The 21,375-nt window shown below is 44.2% G+C and overlaps 1 protein-coding gene and 1 pseudogene across 19 annotated transcripts in view; one reads left to right on the forward strand and one right to left on the reverse strand.

The window, feature by feature from the left end:
- Nucleotides 1-17,830, forward strand: part of CASK (calcium/calmodulin dependent serine protein kinase) — a 401,244-nt gene extending 383,414 nt beyond the window's left edge. For 12 of the 19 annotated variants that reach the window (XM_067022830.1, XM_067022834.1, XM_067022836.1 and 9 more), the window contains 5 exons: nucleotides 233-313; nucleotides 421-501; nucleotides 3,056-3,258; nucleotides 13,310-13,393; nucleotides 16,779-17,830. In XM_067022830.1, coding sequence (XP_066878931.1) covers nucleotides 233-313; nucleotides 421-501; nucleotides 3,056-3,258; nucleotides 13,310-13,393; nucleotides 16,779-16,955 — 626 coding nt within the window. In that variant the 3' untranslated portion in view covers nucleotides 16,956-17,830. The remainder of the gene's footprint in view (nucleotides 1-232; nucleotides 314-420; nucleotides 502-3,055; nucleotides 3,259-13,309; nucleotides 13,394-16,778) is intronic. The other 7 variants (XM_067022831.1, XM_067022835.1, XM_067022838.1 and 4 more) reach the window with 1 other exon arrangement.
- On the reverse strand, nucleotides 6,690-7,874 carry LOC136793358 (adenosylhomocysteinase-like; annotated as a pseudogene).
- Nucleotides 17,831-21,375: the final 3,545 nt, after the last annotated feature.

A 21,375-nucleotide genomic window follows, 5' to 3' on the forward strand; every position in this document is an offset into this window, starting at 1 on the left:
TATCTTTGGATGACCCTGGTTCTAAAGTGCATTTTCATGGGCTTAAAAATGAAATTTTCTCCCAAAAGGTTATATGACTTAAATTACATGTAAGCTATATATCATAAGTTGGATTCATATTTTTTAAGACATGGCTTTACTATAATTTTGGTTTTGCCAGTAAAATTATAATTTATATACATGAAATATTCCTTCTGTAAATTTATATTCTTTCTAAATCTTTGCATTTTAGTGTTTGATCAATTAGATCTTGTTACATATGAAGAAGTAGTAAAACTGACAGCATTCAAAAGGAAAACACTAGTCTTATTAGGTAAGTTTAACTGCATAAGTGGCTTTCTTATTTACATCTTCAAAACATTTTATGAATATTATTAACAATTACCAATTTTTAACTTCCTTTTTAAAAAAATGACATAGGTGCGCATGGTGTTGGGAGAAGACACATAAAAAACACCCTCATCACAAAGCACCCAGACCGGTTTGCGTACCCTATTCCACGTAAGCAATGTTTCACTCTCCTTTAAGTATATTTTTCCTAGTACTTTTCTAATCTTGTAATTTACATATTTTTTCTGATTACATAAGTAGGAACTAACTGTTCATTATAGGAAATTTGGAAAGTCCAGAAAAGAACAAAGAAGAAAATGAGTTAACAGTTAATCCCAATCCCACTTTCAATATTTTATTGTACACCCTTCCAGCCTTCTCTTGGTGCAAACACGTCGTGTGTGTGTGTGGGGGGGGGGGGTATCATTGTTGCTGTTTAAGAAGACTGGGCTCATTCAGTCTATTTGTAATCTATTTTTCCAACAATATGCCATAAATGTTACCCAGATGAATTATTCTTCAGAAAAATAGGTTTTAATGACAGTATCATTTTCTTTGATATAACAATATTTTCCTTAATCTGTACCAAAATTGTTGACTTTTATCACTTTTAAAACCCAATGTGCTATCCATTGTTTATTGTAAAGAATTTTAAATCTGTAATATTTTTATTCCCCTTATTTTCTGTATCTTATCCTTAACCTCTTGTCCTCTTTGTTTCCTCAACTACAAAATGAAGTAATTCCAGGAAAATAAAGAGGATTTGAGATCATATGAACACTTAGCAGATACTGGATAGATAATAGCCATCTTGCTACCATCATTTTATTTTATTTATTATTATTATTATTATTCCAAAGTTTAAAATTTGAATCCCAAAAGCTTTTTTAGCAGTTAGAGCTTTGTTCGGGTGGGAAGAGCTAAAGGAGAATGATTTTTAAGAGCAACAGGAGAGTGAATTCCCTGGCGATCCAGTGGTTAGGACTCTGCGCTTTCAACTGCTGAGGGCCCGGGTTCAATCCCTGGTTGGAAAAAAGAGCAATAGGAAAAAATGGGAAGATTGGCTCCATCCTGTAGGGCCTTCCAATGCCAAGTCAGCACCATTTACTGTTTTCTCTACATCCCAGAGAGCTGTGAGGCTTCATAAGACCACTCTCATCCCAGAACCCTGTCTGATTTACTCAAAAAAAGAAATTCACCAAATATTCTTTCAGTTGGTACCACTGGAGTTTTCTAGTAAAACGCTTTAAAATGTTCTTTAAATTCTCCTTATGTCTAGATCATGAGTACAGCAAGCTTAGCTAACATTTAGTTTCTTCTTGATCACATAAGCAGTTGAACTTCCATGTTATTAAATGGCCAATTAGTTAGCTTTGTTTTAAAGTGTGTTATTGCTGACCCCAATCATGTCTACTTGCTGTAATATTTGACCCTGGGTGTATACATAGCATATGTTTACCTACCGAAATGACCGAAGATAGGACAGCATCAACGTAGTATGCTGTTTCTTCAGCTTTTCGTGTGGCTGGAGAAAGCGTTCTTCTTTAAAACATCCACATTTTAATATCCATGAGCACCTGGCAGCTCTACAGTCTAGTTGGGGCAGGAGAGGGGAAACTCCCCCTGGGTTTGGACTCACGTACAACAAAGAATAGCATTAATTTGTTCTTGCTCAGAAAAGGAAAGAAGCAAAGGGAGAAAGAAAACTAAAACTACTGTTCCTGCCTTGTCTAGAAAAACATTTCCTAAAGTGTGTTTTGCAGAATCCTGGTCCTATTAGTATCCCACAGAACTAGGACTTATTGGCAGATGTTTTAGTATACACTCGCTTAGGTCAGGGGTCAGCAAACCTTTTCTGTAAAGGACTAAACAGCAAATATTTGAGGCTTTGAAGGCCATATGGTCTCTGACACAGCTGCTCAACTCTGCCATTGTGAAAGCAGCCACAGACAATATGTAAACAAATGAGCATGGCTCTTTTCCAATAAAACTTTATTTACAAGAACAGACAGTGGGCCGTATTTGGCCTACAGGCCCTAGTTTGCCAATTCCTGCTTTAGGTCTTTCCTAACTATTATGGCCATATCTGGCTACGGTCATTATGTTTTCAATATGGTATCCCTTTTGCTGTATCCTGACATTCTCCTTTTGCATGATGCTGTATACCAGCACTGTTCAATAGAACGTTCTCTCATAATGACAGCATTAGATATCTGCACTGTCCAGTACAGTAGCCATTAGCCACATGTGGGTATTGAACCCCTGAAATGTGGCTAGTGAGACTGAGGAACTGAATTTTTAATTTTATTTAATTTTAATTTACTTACATTTAAATAGCCATATGTGGTTTTCCGTTTTTTTTTAGTTCTTCTTGTTTCCTTCTCTTAAGACCTAACTGCATTAAGGCATAGAGTGAGTTATGTTAATCCTGGGTCATTTAGTGTCTTTCCCCTGTGGTGACCCATGAAGGGATGAAATAAATCTCATCTAAACACAGAAAGATTCACCAAACCAAACAACTAACCAACTACTGTGGTCCGATGTCACATAAACAAATATGACTTCTAGAATTTAGTTCTACAAAGCTACTGGGGGTGGGAACAGGGCATGAGACATACTACAGAATCCATAGCTTTTAAGAGGAGATTGAGTCTGGGTAGGTCCATTGGGAGCATCAGCTCATAAGCTCAGCCTTTTAAACCTCTCTTGACATGTAACTTTGCAGACACCACCAGACCTCCAAAGAAAGATGAAGAAAATGGAAAGAATTATTACTTTGTATCTCATGACCAAATGATGCAAGACATCTCTAATAACGAGTACCTGGAGTATGGCAGCCACGAGGATGCGATGTACGGGACAAAACTGGAGACCATCCGGAAGATCCATGAGCAAGGGCTGATCGCAATACTGGACGTGGAGCCTCAGGTAATGCCTAGCCAACCCTGGCACCCTGTCGTCCTGCCTGCATGCTAAGCTCAGGTTCTGAAATCAAAAATGGCATCAGAACATCACAGGTCACATAATAATTTAATAGTAAGCTATGGGAAAGTATCGGCAATGAAGGCACCATGAGTTAACTGTCTAGAATGCAAGCTGACTAACCGTTGCACTCAGGGCACACACAGTGTATTTAAGAAGTAGAGACTGTTCTCTTATGAGATTCGTTTATTGAGCTTCTGCTCAATAAAGTGCCCAGTCGGGTCTGTGCCTGCCAGAATTCCTACAGTAATCTGACTCAGGATGAGACTCTGGCACTTTAACACAGCAGCCACCTTTCCTCTCTTGGTACAGCTCACACCAGACCATCAGAGTGTCTGCCAGCATCTTATGTTAATCGCCGGCAAGAAATTCTGATCCTGGGGCCTGGGTCCAAAATACCGCACCAGCTTTATGAATGCATGCATGAGCGAGCCCCGGGGGATGCCAGGCAGAGCAGGGGTAGAGACTCGTGGTGGTTCTTAGCCTCTGCCATCTCTTTACTGAGGGACAATGCCTGACCCTGAGCTAAAACTAGGAGGCATGTGGAGAACTTGGAGAGGACTCAGAGCTAGACGCAGAGACGATTAGATGATCTGCAGATACGTCCTACACTAGAAGCAGTAGAAATTGTTAAACTTGAAAAGGAGAAAGCCAAAGGCCTTACATCAAAAATGCTAACAAGCTATTTTTCATCTCTGAGGACAAACTAAGAAGAAGTGGGACTCAAAGCCCAGTAGGAAGGATTTGGGAGTTGTAGACATCAGGGCAGGTTACCGGAGAGGCTTGTGGATGCCTGTGTGGCTCCCAGGCCTGCCATTTCTAAGACCAACCTGTACCAAAAATCCCTTATCACTTACAAATAGAATCAGTATACCACCTGCTGAAATGGTAGACCAGCTCCCCTCAAGCAGGCTCCATTTCATCAGGGAGCTTACCTGGCAACCCCAGGCAGGGAAGATCCCTGTTCAAGGGCCACTGTATGAAACTTCGTCCCCTAGCCATCCCCAAAGGGAGGATGGAACCGGCTTAGCCAGGGTCTGTGTGACTTGGGGCCTGATGGCTCAGTTACTTGGCTCCAAGATTCTAACATCAGGGCCAGTGGCTTCACCCATTTCCATGTCACAGCACCTGATGGGGTTCTTGAACTTGGAATCTGGTTAAGGGGCTGGGGAGGAAAGCAACATTAGGATGAACACTACACAGTTTACTTAACAATGAACTTAGATCTTTATAGAACTAAATATATGATGTGTAATGCAGATTGATTTTTGTTTAACTACTAATCCCTCCTTACTAGGGATTGGAAAAATCTTCTGGCCAGGGGTGGCTAGAGGAAAAGTCTCAATCCTGGTCCTGGTCTTCGACATCCTCTCCTTGGGTTCCACCCTGGTCTTCACCTGAGCGTCGTTTGCTGCTGGTAGTAATGTCTCTAGCAGTATGCTGGCTGCGGGGCTCCTCAGACCCCCTCTGCATTACCTCAGTCCACCTTCCAGGGCTTTCTGCCTCACCCGCCGCCACCGCTGCCGCTCCACTCCCGGCGTCCAGCTCTCCCCATGCCCTTGCCCAGCCCGGCCCAGCCCAGCCATGCATTGCTCTGCACTGCTGAGCAGGAGATGCTTCTCTCGGCCGTATCAGGCTGCCCACAACAGTCACTTTCACATGTGGCACTGGGCACCAAAACACCCTCGGCCCTGCTCCCCGTCTGCTGGAGGGGCTCACTGCATTCTTCTCTCCTGCTTCCTTTGTCCACCTCCTCAGAACCGTGATCTGTTGGGAGAGGTAGGGATCCTGTTCTCTGCCTGCGCCTCTGAGGGCCCGTGGCCCTGGGGTCAGGTATCACCCAGATCCCACTCCTCTAGTTGGTCCGCTTGACCACTCTGGCCCCAGGCTCTCCTGCCCAGTGCTCCCAGGCCTAGTCCTGCTCTCACACCGACCATTGCATCCAGCGGTCCGGCTACAGGTGCCCACAGACTCTGCACTGCCTGGGCTTCACCCTTGGGCTTCTCTGCCTTCAGCCCACTCTCTCCCCAGGCTGGACAAGGCCCACACCCTGCCTTCAGGATTCCCGTGGCTATGACCGACTTGCTGTCAGGCAGATCCTCGTTGCTCCAGGGAGGCTCTCTCCTTAGGACCTTGTCTCCATGCCCTTTTCCCACCTCGGCCCATTTGATTACCTGCTGTACTGTACCTCACAAACAGTTTGACTCAACCAGCGTATATTAAGTACTTGCTATATTCTAAACATTGTGGCATGGGCTAAGAATACAAATAAGGCAAGCTGGTAAAGGTGAAAGTTCTTCCTCAGTGTTCATCAAAAACTATGACAGAAGTGCCATGTGGCTTTTTTTTTTGGCTGTGTTGGATCTTTGTTTCTGTGGGAGGGCTTTCTCTAGTTGTGGCAAGTGGGGGCCACTCTTCATCGCGGTGCGAGGGCCTCTCACTGTCGCGGCCTCTCTTGTAGCGGAGCACAGGCTCCAGATGCGCAGGCTCAGTAGTTGTGGCTCACGGGCCTAGTTGCTCCGCGGCATGTGGGATCCTCCCAGACCAGGACTCAAACCCGTGTTCCCTGCATCGGCAGGCAGATTCTCAACCACTGCACCACCGGGGCAGCCCCCCATGTGGCATTTTTAAAAACCCTCTCACTGCTGACACCACTCCCACTCTGTGTGAACCATAGAAAGCCCCACCTAACACTGGGGTTCAGCTCATTTTTTTTTAGGCACCAAAATTTTTATTAACCCACCTTCTTGCTCTCTTTTGACATCATAAACCAAATTAATCTCTTTTTGACCCAGAGTTGTGATGGGAACCATCAAGTTACAATGCACTTTTACGTTTCTTTGGCCAATCTCAACCTCTGGCTATCACTTCTCTTGACCTTTCTTGGCTATCCCTTAACAATATATTCCAACCCCTGTAAAATAGGGACTAAAAGTACCAACCTCATTGTTCTGAGGTTTAAGAGAATGCCAAGCACTAAGCTGGGCTCTCAGGAGCATTCAAACGCCAACAGTTCCTCTATACCCTTTGACATAGCTCCTTCTCATCTGTCATGGGCTGAGGAACCAATGAACCTGTAAACCAAGAACATGTGTATAAAGCCCATAGGCCAAGTGAGGGCCTGGATGGTAAAGTGCATGGGCTTTGTGATCACCACCGCCAACTTCCAGTCTAAGGAAGGACTGACTGAGTGAGCAGTTCCATAACCCCTGACCTCATGGCTCCCTGTGGGTAACTCCCATGTACCTCTATCATGACCAAGGCTTGAGAAGGGACTTCTCAATTCCCCCTGCCACACTTGGAACAGTATGAGGCATGCAGCAGAGGCCAAAGACTGAGTAACTAGCCCCAGGGAGTTGATGGGGAACATTATCAAACCAATCTCAAAGGTGGTGCCATTTGCTCTTGGGGAGGAGAGGTGGGACCCAGGCAAGGACAGCAGCTGGAAGGCAAAGGGCAGGCCTGGTTCTCAATAGCGGTAGTGATCAGGTTTGAAGGGGCTGCCACAGGACATGCCCAGGTACTGGGCCTGCTTCTCAGTCAGCTTGGTCAGCTTCACATTCAGCTTGCCCAGGTGGGCTTTAGCCACTGCTTCATCCAACTTCTTGGGCAGGAAGTGGACCCCAACAGGGTACTTGTCTGGGTGGGTCCACAGCTCAATCTGCGCCAGCACCTGGTTGGTGAAGGAGTTGCTCATCACGAAGCTGGGGTGGCCCATGGCGCAGCCCAGGTTGACCAGCTGGCCCTCGGCCAGAAGGATGATGCGGTGCCCGTTCTTCAACAAGTAGCAGTCCACCTGGGGCTTGACGTTCACCTTCTCCACAGCGTTCTCATTCAGCCACTTGACATCAGTCTCCACATCAAAGTGTCCGATGTTCCACACAATGGTGTCATCTTTCATCTGTTCAAAGTGCCGGCCGAGGATGATGTCGATACAGCCCGTGGTGGTGACAAAGATGTTGCCCTCCTGACGGGCCTCATCCATGATGGTCACCTCATAGCCCTCCATGGCAGCCTGAAGCACGTTGATGGGGTCGATCTCCATGATGATGACGCGGGCCCATCTTGTACAGGTTGTGGACCCCCGTTGTGGTCTCTTCGGAGATGCCTCGGATGCCTGACAAGGAGCTGTGGGTACTTGGTGTGGATGAGGTTGGTGAGGTCACCACCTCATCCAGAATCATGTTGAGGGGCCCGTCCTTGAAGTACAGCATCTGCTCAGTGCACCACAGATACTCCTCGTCCGTTTCACCCTTCCAGGCATACACTGGAATGCCAGCCTTGGCAATGGCAGCTGCTGCATGGTCCTGGGTGGAGAAGACATTGCAGCTGGACCACCGCACCTCAGCACCCAGGGCAGCGAGAGTCTCAATGAGGACAGCTGTCTCCATGGTCATGTGCAGGCAGCCGGCAGTGAGGGCACCCTTCAGTGGTTTGGAGGCCGAGTACATCTCCCACATGTGCGTCAGGCCCGGCATCTCATTCTCTGCAAGATCCAGGGCCTTGCGTCCCCAGGCGGCCAGGCTGATGTCAGCGACTTTGTAAGGCAGCTTGTCTGACATGCTGGCGGCGTTTCCGCACAGAGTGATGGACACGGGCAAACGGGGCTGAGCCTCAGGCTGGGGATAGGCGCGGGGCGGGCGGCACCGGGCAGGGCCAGCTCATTTAGTTTGTGCCGTCTTAATTAATTTTAGATAGTTGAGGCCAAACCAAACATATGTCTAATGATACTATATAAGATGTTGTGGTTCAACTTTAAACCTAAAGACTTTAAACCAGAAGAAAATGAGTAACTTGGCTTCTTTTAAAATAATGAGAATAGATTGTGTTCCTCTATATTTTGCCAAGCATTAGTACTCCTTACCTAATCCTTGTAACACCAAGATAGGGACATCAGTATCTACTTTTGAGGATGAAGAAACCAAGGCTTAACGTAATTTTCACTTGAACAGTCTTGGTTTGGATTTGGGGGTTTGTTTTGTTTTGTTTTGTCTTTACAGTAAATCTTAGACTCCTTTCACTGTAGCATCCTAGAAGAGTTAACCCTGTTTAATCCTTAAGCTGGTGTGCCTTGTATGTATGTAGTAGTACAATTTAAATCTTTATTTTAACATTTAGAAAAATCTGTAAGGCGGTCAAACCTGAGGAAAGCTATAGAGCTGACTTCTCATAAAGCCATGGCTCAGAAAATAATCTATGTCCCTAAAGCTGGAACTATAATACCTCCAGTGTGTAATCAAAACAATTTTAGATTTTAATTTTATTCTGAATTGTCCATTTGCAGCAGAATATTTGTGGCTTTGCTTCTGCCCCCAGAGGGCAGAAGGTTGTCATCAAGGGGTAGGTACAGTCTTGTTAGGAATCTGTGCTTGGAAACAACAGCCATGTTTTGAACTAGAGGCTGTTTTGTGAAGTCAGTTCGCTCTCTTAAGATTGTTTCTGCAGTCACTGTGTTCTTCCTTAAACCCTTATATCTTTGTGCAAAATGACTCAGATGCTTGCCCTTTTTAATTTTGCAAAAAAACAGATAAGTCTTAAAAGATCTCTGCTTCTTAGATACTTGGTCAAATGAGTTTTTATTCCTTGAGGGTAGTAACCTGACAATTATTGGCCATAGATGAGCCATTAAATCAATTTATCTCCAAAAGAAAACTTTAAATGTTAAATTAATGCTTCTTTGGCTGTTTGAACCCAGTGTATTTTCAGTGATCTTTCTAGACTCTCTCTCCCCTCTCTGGGATTCAGAAAGAGATATTTGCCTGTAAATATTAACAAATTTGTGTCTCATCTTAAAAGTCAAAAAGGAAGAGGTTTTAGAGATCATCTTAAAGCCACTTATTAGTGGCCTGAGGGAGGGGAATCCTTGTGAAGCAATTCCATTTCCTGTTCCTGAACTTCAGGCGAGCTGAGTCTGCACACACACACACACACACACACACACACACACACACAACTGGCCCCCACTTGAGACCCATAAGTAGAGCAGAGTATGGGGACAGAGGCCTTCGAGAAAAAATGAGGACATGTGTGGTGACTCTGAAGATAAGAGGGAGACTAGGCAAGAAAATCTCAGTCAGGATTCTAGGCATCTTATAATCTTTGAAAGTACAATAATATAGGCAAGAAACTCAAAGCCATGAAAAGGAGGAGAAAGCAAATATATTCAATACTAACTACAGAGACTAAAATAGTTACTGTGATAAACATGAAATTTGGCTCTGAACTTCCTGGCAACCAGGGCAAAAAGGAGAATGTCACGGATCACATAATTCTCATCTAATAGAAGTATGTCGGTTCTTTCCTTGGAGTTAATTACTAAAGGAATATAACCTGATTCTTAGACATAAGAAGCATTTGGTGGTGTGGTGAGTACAGTCTTCCTGGACAGTTTCATGCAGTAGGTGCAGAATGTCCTTCATGTCTTTGTGGATAAAAACTAAGGGCGTGAATGCCATGCAGAGAAGGGTAATCCATAGGAAGCTAACGGTTGCCGAGTCGTGTGTTTTCTGGTGTAGAATAGAATAGCAGGCTAGAACTGAAAATACTCAGACAATTGGGTGGCTATCAGGCTGCAGTCATTGAGTGGAGAAAAGACCATTTCATGCCTGGGGTGGCATTCTCGACTTCATCCGTGGGTTGTGGCTGTGTGGACTTCCATCTGGCACTCTGAGTAGCTTCAGGGATGGAAGCAAGGGTAGGGACTGTGCCTTAGAATTTTTTTTCCCCATCTAAGTTGCCCAGAAGGTGGCTCTGGGTGGATGTGGGATGATGAGGAAACCTTATGTCTCAAATGACCCTGGAGTCACCTGATTTATGAGCACAGGAAGGATGGAAAAAGGCCTAAAATAATATTCACAAAAAGGACAGTTCTAAGTGAAGATCACTGTTAAGCTCGATTGAGCTATATACAGACTTTTTCATGATGGTTGTTCCTTGCCAAAATCTTCAGTCACAAAAGGATTTGCAAGGAAATGCCAGTTACCTCTTTCAAAAACGAACAGCTTGAAGAGCTTTCTCCCATGGGGAATCTGAGCCTGTGACTTTCACAGTTAAAGCAGTATGAGGGCAGGTAAAACAATGTGCCAGGCTCCCTTACCCCACAAGGAGAAACTGTAACTAAACAAGAAGAAAAGACAACCCTCAGAATGGGAGAAAATAGTTGCAAACGAAGCAACTGACAAAAGATTAATCTCCAAAATTTACAAGCAGCACATGCAGCTCAATATCAAAAAAACTAACAACCCAATCCAAAAATGGGCAGAAGACCTAAACAGACATTTCTCCAAAGAAGACATACAGATTGCCAACAAACACATGAAAGGATGCTCAACATCATTAATCATTAGAGAAATGCAAATCAAAACTACAATGAGGCATCACCTCACACCAGTCAGAATCACCATCATCAAAAAATCTACAAACAATAAATGATGGAGAGGGTGTGGAGAAAAGGGTACACTCTTGCACTGTTGGTGGGAATGTTAATGGATGCAGCCACTATGGAGAACAGCATGGAGGTTCCTTAAAAAACTAAAAATAGAACTACCATATGACCCCACAATCCCACTACTGGGCATATACCCTGAGAAAACCATAATTCAAAAGAGTCATGTACCACAATGTTCATTGCAGCTCCATTTACAATAGCCAGGACATGGAAGCAACCTAAGTGTCCATCGACAGATGAATAGAAAAAGAAGATGTGGCACATATATACAATGGAATATTACTCAGCCATAAAAAGAAACAAAACTGAGTTATTTGTAGTGAGGTGGATGGACCTAGAGTCTGTCATACAGAGTGAAGTAAGCCAGAAAGAAAAACAAATATTGTATATTAACGCATATATGTGGAATCTAGAAAAATGGTACAGATGAACCTATCTGCAGGGCAGGAAGAGAGACGTAGATGAAGAGAACGGACATACGGACACAGTAGGGAAGGGGAGGGTGGGACGAACTGGGAGATTAGGTTTGACATAAATACACTACCATGTGTAAAACATATAGCTAGTGGGAACCTGCTGTATGGCACAGGGACCTCAGCTCGGTGCTCTGTGATGGCCTAGTTGGGTGGGATGTGGGAAGGGGGAGGGGATGTGTGTATACATACAGCTGATTCACTTCACTGTGTGGCAGAAACTGACACAACACTGTAAAGCAAGTATAGTCCAATAAAAATAAATAAGAAAATAAAATTCAGAAACATAATCCTAGGAAAAGTGAACCTTGCACTAAACAGGAAAGTCAAAACCTTTACCAACTGATCTGCCTCTTACGTGCCTTTATATTCATAGAGGCCAAGAGATTCTCTTCAGCCATGAAAGCACAGTGCCCTCTAGTCAAACCTGCCTCAAAAGGCAAAATAGCCTTTTTGTGAATTATATGTACTGCTTTTATATTTTCATTTGATCAAAAGACTATTTCTGCCAGGTGCCATCTGGGGCATGAGAAGGACAACTGAACAAGACGCAGCCCCTACCCTCAGGAAGCTTAGCCGCCAGCATCCAGGCACTTGCATTTCCAGGGTGGCAGGCACTGCAGGTGCCTAAGTATGGGCGTGTCAGGAGCATACCGGCAGGGTGCCTGACTCAGCTCAGAGCTCATAAAGGACTTTCCAAAAGAAAGAACACTCAGCCAAGCAATAGGGAAAGTGGGGAGGGGGATGAGGGGATGGAATGTCCAGGCGGAGGGGGTAGGAAGAGAAAGGCTAGCCCTTTCTGGAACTGAAAGTAGTTCAGCAAGGCCAGTCCATGGAAGGGAAGGGACAGAAAGGTAAGCATGGGCCAGCTCATGAGGCAGGGATCTGACATTTATGTTCAGGAGGGTACATTTTTTTCCCAAGGCCAAGAAGGAGCTCTTGAAGGGCTTGGAGTGGAGGAGTGATGGAATGGGATTTGCATTTCCGAAAGATTGTTCTAGTGACATGGTTTAGTAGGATTGGAAAGCAGCAAAACTGGAGGCAGGGCACCCAAATTGCTACTATAGCAAACTAGACATAAGAGGGAGGAATAGGAATAGGGCAAAGCAAACAATTGAAAGGCTATTTACAAAGCAAACTATGTGGCTAACAGAATAGACATGTTAAATTCTTATATAAAGGACAGCAAGATATTTACCCCTGACGCATACAAATCAGTTACCTGTCAGTCACTTGTGAACTGTGTGCCTATGTTGGGTTTTGTTGCGGGGTTCGGGGGAGAGTGCTGTCCTAGGGGGACAGCAGAAGCAGCAACCCCTCACCAGAATCAAGCCCCACAGATGCTGGCTTTGCAGTATGTCTGTGCAAACTAGTAGCTTGCAGTTAGAGGTGTCTGATACCTTGGAATGGAACTGAAGGGGGCCTCAGAGGTCCCTCTGCCTTGAATGCGGCATCTTCTCATGGGCCTACAAATTGCCCACAGCCATACGGCTTCTGTAGTGGCTCCAGGCTCCATCCCTGGACAGGGTGTCCCTTCCCTATGAGTCCCACAGAGTAGAGGGCTTTCCTTAGGACAACTCAGAAGGCCTATGTCAGTGCGAACACAGCCCTCACGGTCACAGTGGCCATGATTTGCTCTCCTCATGAGCAATCTGAAATTTGAAATGTGGTGTAGTGTGCTCTGGATGAGTGCTGAAGCCACCCTGCTGGTCTGAGTCTACCCCAAAATGCATTTCCTAGGAATTAAAATTCAGGCTACAATTAATAACCAGGTTTAAATGAACATTAACCAACATAATCAGTGTTCACTTTTCTGAAGAAAAATAAGTCGGATTGATTCATGAGATTCATAAGAAAAACGTCGTTTGTCAGCTTTTATTTGCCAATGGCTATTGTACATCCTTTGGATGAAAAGAAGTAATATAAGTTATTTATAAAGTTGGTAAATTTAATATCTTGCCAAAAATTTGAATCAAGGGCTTTTCCAGTTGTATAATTTTCTATGAACTCATTTGAATGTTGCATTAGTTATTTCTCCTTTTAAGTCTCAGGGTTTTTTTGTTTTTTTTTTACACAGGCACTGAAGGTCCTGAGAACTGCAGAGTTTGCTCCTTTTGTTGTTTTTATTGCCGCACCAACTATCACTCCAGGTTTGAATGAGGTAAGAATTAATCAGTTTTTCCTCTAATCAGCATTCCCCCGAGTAAGGATGCATTTGTGTTGTGCACTCCAGAGCAAAGCCCCATCTCATTAAGACAACTGAATGAAGCTCTGCTTTGTTTTCCATGCTGGCCAGTAAGATTGCCAGAGCTTGAGGTCCTCTTTCAGGAGTAGGAATTACACGCCACAGAGAGGTGTGGTTCTTCTGAGATCAGAATCATTAGGCAAATGCAAGCTTTAGTCTCCAGTGCAGTCCACCTGGGGCCTTATCCATGGGTCTGCTCCAGCCCTGAGGGGCTACCAGCCCCTCCTCTCCTGATAGCCACTGTGCTGAGAGCTCTGGGCCAAGAATTGCCTTGCCTGGGGAGAACTATAAGGCATCCACCTCCTTGGCTGGGCTGCCTGGACTCCCCTAGGCAGCCTCCGGAGTGGAACCCGTGCAGAATCTCTACCCAGGCCCCTGGAGACTACCAAACCTGGAAATGAGCTCTGTCCCCTCTCAGGCCTACTCAAGTCAGCAGCTGCCACGGAGATGGTGCCCGCGAGGGTCGGCAGCACCATCTAGAACCAGGCTGGCTTACACAGCCTTCTATTGCTGGGCAGATAAGAAGGTAGTTATGGAGTGTCTGGTGAGTATATTGCTGCTTATCTGCTGTAGGGTCATTCTTAAGAGGAAACTCTACACAGTTTTCCTGAAGGCCATCACTTCTGCAGGGTCTAGAAATCACCAGGATGCTCTTGGCACTGTCCAGTTAACAGTGGCCTAGACTCACCCAAGCTTATGACAGTAAAATCAAGGCTTGGAGATTTTCACTTTAAGGAAAATTAAATATCTAGATTTAAGGAAGATTAAAGAACTAGGTTTCTATGTCACTCATATTTTTCAGTCATTTTTTGTCATTTCATTTGCAAAAGATGTATTCCTTGGTAAATTCTACTTTTCCATCTTATTTAATACACAAACATGTTTGAAACTCCACATTGTGGTTAGCTCGTATCCTTTGGTGACCATGTATTTTTCTTGAATTATCATCTTTGCTTTGTTTTTGTTTTTGCCTATTTTCCTGCCCTTTTACTAATTTTCCATAGCTGCCAAAATGGTGCAGAAAATTGCCTGTAAGTACCAGCTAGGAGGTGATGAAATACAGCCTCGTCTCCTTTCATAGATTTAGAATGTAGACATTTTGTTCCCACAAATCCTTGCTTTTGCTGTTAGAATAAAGGCATTTTGTTTTCACTGAGTTAAACCCTGCTCACGTGTAAGTCAAGCCTGCAGACAAGCTGTTGTAGAGGAAGAAACTGACAAACATGGCTTCATCTTATAAGATCCTTAAGAGGGAGCTTTATTTTTTGTGTGTGACGAGAACTGCATTAAAAATTTGATGCTCTCAGTCATAAATTTTCTTGAATGTTTTCATCAGCCCAGCTTTCTAAACAAATTATAAGCTCTGCTAGTGGTTCTTGAAGGCCACCCAGGACTGTATATTCCAATAGAATCCCCTAGCCCAGAGAGTGACGTGGTAGGAATTGCTCCTTCTTGTACTGGTAGGAAGCACTCCTGTCTTTGGGTGAATGCATGTTTCCTAAAATGGGGCTTTTGCTTTGTGTTTATTGTAAAGCCACAGTGAAAATACTATGCTTTTTAAGTGCAAGCAGAAAGTGTGTTCATATGACCTTAGAAGGTGATGATTAACTGAGGTCTTATCTACACTGAAGTAGTTAACACCTAACATCCAAAGCATGCCACGTCCTGCTTTGAAATTCCGGTAGATGACAAAGCAGGTTTGTCATCTCAGAGTGTCCTGATAGAAAAGATTGCGTCCCCAACTTTTCTGCTGTCTGTCATCCCCACTGTGGTGCCGTGATGGAATCGAGTGTTATTATTTCACCTCGAATCCCCTTGCCAGAGGGCTGCACCCACAGGCCAAGTTTCATCAGGAAGAGTGTCTTACAAACAGATGGGCCTCAGAGAAGAGGAGGGCTCCTAAGCCAGCAGTGGGTGCCAACAGCTCCCAAGTCCCTGAAGGCACCACACCTTTTAGTTTCTCTGGAGATCTGTCTCTGTCATCATGGGCCCCCATTTCCTAGTAGACTTTCTCTGTCTCTTGACTATAGATTTAACACTCATCAAATCGTATAATGGCCAGTATTAGTCAGCCAAGTGCTTATTCTTTCGGTAACATTTATTAAGCACTTACTATGTATCAGGCACAATGCCAAGTGCTGGGCACAGCAAGGCAAGTTTGAACTCTAGTTGGGGAGACAGATACTAATCAAATAAACAGGTATTTAATTGTATCTGTATATATTTCAGACTCCACCCAACAGCTCAGCTATCTAGTCAGTTACTTTGACTTAGAAAGTTTCCTGGTTTCAAATTTGAACTTGCCCATTAAAAGTTCAGCATAACAAGATCTGACCTGTGGAGATGCAGAGGCAGACTTTCTGGTGGCCCTTAAGAGATCCCCATCTTGAAAGAACTGCCATCCTGAGGCTCTTTGTAGTGTGCTGCAGGAGTTGAGGGAAAGCCTTTACTGCCGTGAAGAGTTCAGTAGCTGCTTTTCCTTCAGAGTTGTTTCCATAAGAGATGTAAGTACTTATGAACAGTGATATTTGGCCATTTCCAATGCAAACCAATGTGAGGGGATTCATCAGATGCCAGCTGCCGTTGTATCTGGGAAATGGCTTTATTTCATCCATTATTTGTAACATCCAAAAAGCTTTGCCTCCGGCATCCACTGCTGTTGAGTGAGGGCCATTATATGTAACTGAATTCCTGGAACATATTGAACCTCTAAGTAGAATAGAGAGAAATACAACTTAATTTGTTGCCCAGAGGCAGGGGCTTCTTGGCCCAAACACAGCTGGGCTCTGGGGCCTGGTGCAAGCAAGTGCAGAGGACCAAGGGAAGGGGATGCAGGGCTCTGACCTCATCCGTCCCCTGAAGCCCCCCTGCCAAACAGGAGAGTGGCTTGAGATGAGGCAGGCCTGGGTCAGAGGAATGAGGACAGAGCGGCTCGACTCTGATAGTCAGTCCCCACTGACCCCGGGGCAGACACTGCTTGGCTGGGGCAGGGTGATGTGTTTGCTGAAGAGTGTCTGTTTCCTCTGGTCCGTCCGGTTTGGCGTGGAGCCCCCTGTTGCATGGTGAGCAGTCGTGGTTGCAAGCCGTAGTTCTGTGACCCTGCCATCCCGGGGACCGTCATCTCCTCTGTCACGAAGCGGGCTTGGCCTCATGCCCAGATGTGGCACATCAAGGTCTGGCCTTGACTGTTTCTGACATTGGGACGGACAGAAATGTGACAGGAGAAAAAAGTCCGGCTGACTTTTCTCTTTGCTTTTCCCTCCCCCTACACCATCCCTACCTCCATCCCATCACCATTTAGGATGAATCTCTTCAGCGTCTGCAGAAGGAGTCTGACATCTTACAGAGAACATATGCACACTACTTCGATCTCACAATTATCAACAATGAAATCGATGAGACAATCAGACATCTGGAGGAAGCCGTGGAGCTCGTGTGCACAGCCCCGCAGTGGGTCCCGGTCTCCTGGGTCTATTAGGCCTCTCCCCAGATATCTGCCGCATAACTGGGAGCCACCTCATACATGGAAAAGCCTCTGTTATCGGCCTTGTGTCAGCAGGTCGTGGTCCCTAGAGACTACCTAGTTGTAGTGTGACCTACATTTATAATTATTGTCATGTCCGAATAGATAGGAGGAGAAAAACAATTACACACTAATTTAAAGAGACAGTATCTTTTTTAATCAGTTCTCCTAAACTTTAATAAAATGTATCTTTAAATGTATGTATTATTCAATCCTTTGGAATGTTATATTTTTGGAAATCATAGCTTTTTATTTCCAAGGCCCCTAAAAACTGCACAAAATAGATGCTGCTTTCTATAATCTATTTTAATAATAATAAACAATGATTCTGTTACCTTGACTGGGGTTGGAACACTACATTCTTTTTAGAGTCTGATTTTATGGATTGGAATATCTTTCTTTCCTTTATTTATTTGAAATAATCAGTCTAGTGATTACAAAACTCATAAATTTTTAAAGGCCTTTTTTTTCCTCTTTTTTTTTTAGAACAGTATTTTTTTTAAGTCCTTTATGTAACATCCAGATAATGTGATACTGTCTCTTTGAAGCACCCTGTAAACCTTTTAGAGATTTGAAGTTGGGTCTTGACTCTTAATGCATGTGGACAGTCGCGAGCGTTTATGCTGTCGGTGTGTCTGTGTTGGACAAAACAATCTGTAATCTACAGCAAAGTACATTCCGTTCACGGGGCACACCCAGGGGAATAAGAATAAAATGCTATTATGACTAAGTTGTAAACCTATGCACATCCCTTGCATTTCGGGCAACTTTATAAAAAACAAACAAAAAGAAACTGATTTTTATTAATAATAATCAATCATGTAGTGAAATGTGTTTGTAATTTTGTCTCAATTTAATTTGTTGTAAGGTGGGAGGGGGAATTGCTGGTTTCACCATTTCAGATCTGTGTTGTCTGAGAGTATTAACGTTTTAATTAAGCAAAGAAATGAGGATTTTTAATATGTATGTAATTGTTTTAAAGCACCCATTTTAAGAGAATATACTGTGCAATGAAGAAACCAGTTTAGGCATTTGCTATAAACTGAATTATTCCAAAAGAATAATCTATAACAGCCCTGTAAATTCCTTTAAAATGATAACTAACAGGACAGTTTGACCAATTTTTTTTAAAAATATACTTCCTTTTATGTGTTCAATAATTAAATGCCTTTGGGTCCTTCATTTCATTATAGATTTGTTCAGGTTTACAAGATGATGATCTTTTAGATTTTATAATCCATTAGATGCTCACTGAAACATCAAAGGCCCAGGAATGACTATCAGTTAGCAGGACAACAAAATACTCTGCACCCAAGGGCCACTAATGTGCACCTGTGCTTTCTCCTTCCTCTTGCTATATCCCTTGGCATAGGAGAATCATGTCCTTGTTGCTTTAGAGACATTAACCATCCCATCACCCTTCCGTAAGGTCACATTCTTCCAATACAGGAGATTCAGCCTGGGGAGGTGGGTCTTCTGACTCTTTGCCAGAGGTCGGTGGAAGGTTTTTCATGAGAGTGTCTGTCAGGGTGTGAAGTGGTTCCATTAACCTGAGATCCTTGAAAAAATACCATCGAGTTTGCTTCTTGTTGGTTAGATGGCCTCATTGCTTTGTGCCCTGGCAGGATGTGCAGGATGTGTTCTGAGCGGAACAGCTCCTCTATGAAGGACCACACCGAGAAGACATTTGTATACTCTTTTTAGGGTGTCACCCTCCCCTCCCACCTACTCTTATTAAACAGTGCTGATTTTTCCTCTGATGTTATCCTTTTTGGGTAACCAGATGAGCATACAACTTACAAAGTGCTGAGCAAACTGCTTCTGTTGGGACCCACAGCAGGGTGACCAAACCACCAAACCAGAGACACCGTGGATGGAGGGAGAAACCCCAAGAGCTGATTAGGGCTGTGTTAGGACTGATTTAAATCTACCTGATGCCAAGGCCAGGCAGTCATTTCCGTGATGGTACTGGTCACAATCCGGGCTCTTCTCAGTGTGAAACTGCCCGCTCTACCTCTTTTCCAATGAAGCACAAAGAAGAATACAACTAACACCTGAGAACAGAAGCTCCCTCCCTCTGGTAGAAACCCCACTTGTCCTCTGAGACCAAATATCCAGAGATGCTCGACGATGCCTGTCTTAAGCCACCCACCATGCTGATAAAGGTGGGTCATGCAGAGGAAGAGAAAAGCAATGCCAGTGTAACTGTCTGGCCCCAGGATCGAGAAGCACTGTAGTGCTCATCCTTTCTCCTCCACCACTTCATGTGTCCTCAGAGAAGCACACAGGCAGGCGGCATTCTCACCATTGCGCGGGTGGCAAGTTACTGCACCCAGAACTCATTCTGTCTAACTTCTCAGAGGTCGTCTGTTCCCTTCCACTAATACATGTCTTCTCTCAAGCAGTGTCTTTTTGACCTAGCAGAAAATACTTAAATTTCTGAATCCAGAGTAATTTCGGTACATTGCTGCTGCACCTCCATTACAGTTGTCCACTAAGCAATCAGAAAATTGCTAAAAAGCTGCTTTACTGTTTCCATTCCATCAACAAAATCATTTTTTTCCTTTTAAAAGAACAGAGCAAATGATTAGATTATTAAATCTTAGCACTGATCAATTGAGCCATATTCTGAGGGCTCTCTTTCCAACCCCATTGCCCACAGCAAGAAATGGGGTGTTTTTCATATGTCAAATAATCTGTTAAAAAGAATGTCCTGATTTTCTAATCATAAAACAGTAATTACTTTGCACACACAGCATGTTCCATTCTAACACTAAAAAGGAAAATGTCAGTTTAATTCAGGAAGCTTCCCAGTGTCAAGATAATATGGTAGCTTTTTTAAATGCAATTAAGTGTAACTCCTGTCAAGTGAGATGGTTTAAAATATTTGCTCAGAGAGGAAAAGAAATGGGTGACCTACTTCTTGCAATTTGCATTCAGAAGGCATCTTCTGAGCCCGTCCCATTGGTGGTGGGACGTCAGAAGTTGCTGCAGAGCCCTCACCACACTAAGGGTCAGCACATGCTCCCTTCCCCAGGGCCCATTCCATCTCCCACCGCTGGGGCCAGCCCACCAGGCCTGGACTCCATGCTACAGTTATTTTTTAAAAACCTTTCATCTCATTATTGCAGACGAGGTTTTTTGGTTTGTTTTTAAATCACTTGTAGTTAATCTGTTCATTAAGGCTTTGAGTTCATTCCTTGAAAAAGTGTAGTCAGTTGAGCCACCCTTGGGGAAACACAGGTGGAGATGCCTGGCGTGGACACTGCCCCTTAAGGACAGGCAGCCCAAAACAAACACTCTTATCTCCCACTGATATCCTTTTCTTCATTTCAGGTCAATCTCTTGGGGCAAAGAGAACATGCCACTAAAGCTAGCAAGAACATTTCTTGATTAATAAATTCTTGATTTTAACACCTCCCACGCTGTCTCCTTGGAAAGAGGAGAAGGCAACTTGTAATCAGCATTCCAAATAAGCCCCTTCTCATCCTCATCCCTCCTGCTTAATTCCTATCATCAAACTAGTGTGTGTGTGTGTGTGTGTGTGCGCGTGCGTGCGTGTGTTGTGGGGGAGGGGCTTGTTTTTCCAGAATTGGACACAGCCTCCTAATTCCATCCTCTTTACAAGGGATTATGATACCAAGGTCCCCGAGCAGTCTTTCTCTTGTTCTGCACCTCTGATTAATTCTCCTCTTAGAAAGATCTTTTGCTTCTCACTGCAGCTTGCAGAGGGGCTATAAGCTTTACTCATGAATCATTTCATTTGGTAGAAATTTTCCACTTTTTACCCCTTTAGAAGTAAGGTCTTCCTCTCCATTTGGTGTCTTCAGTTACAGGACATTGCCCGTAAGGCTCAAGGCTTGATTGGCTTTGCCCACACCCAGTTATCAGTTTGCCTTAAACTTGGAGCTATCGGGAGTCTCAGGTCTTCCAGCTTAATGAGTGAAGTTTAGGTGTGACATGCTTCCAGGAAATGGGAGAAAGGGAGAAAAAGTATATGTTCACCAGTCCACATCCCTTTATCTGGTCTTTTCTCTGCTACTCTTGGGCTGCAGAAGGTGGGCAGACCTGGCCCACAGAAGGAGGAGGGCCGCACCATCTCTAGGCCAGGCATTGCCAAGTCTTATCGCTTCATGGGAGAGGATAGAAAATCCAGATCTCCCACCACCCCTCACTAACCATCAACTCTCTTGACCCTGTGCAGATGGACCGAGCAAAAGAAATTGGGAAGAGGTGTTAGGCACAGGAGACCTCGTTTCTGGCCCCAAGCACAACTCGCTATCTATGTATGTGCAGAAACTTGGAGCTTCGCTTCCATTTCTGTGTTCCTTCCCTTCTCTCCCGCACGTGACCAAAGTAACGTGCCAGTGGTCTC

This window comes from Kogia breviceps, chromosome X, assembly GCF_026419965.1.
Source record: "Kogia breviceps isolate mKogBre1 chromosome X, mKogBre1 haplotype 1, whole genome shotgun sequence".
NCBI lineage: Eukaryota > Metazoa > Chordata > Mammalia > Artiodactyla > Physeteridae > Kogia > Kogia breviceps.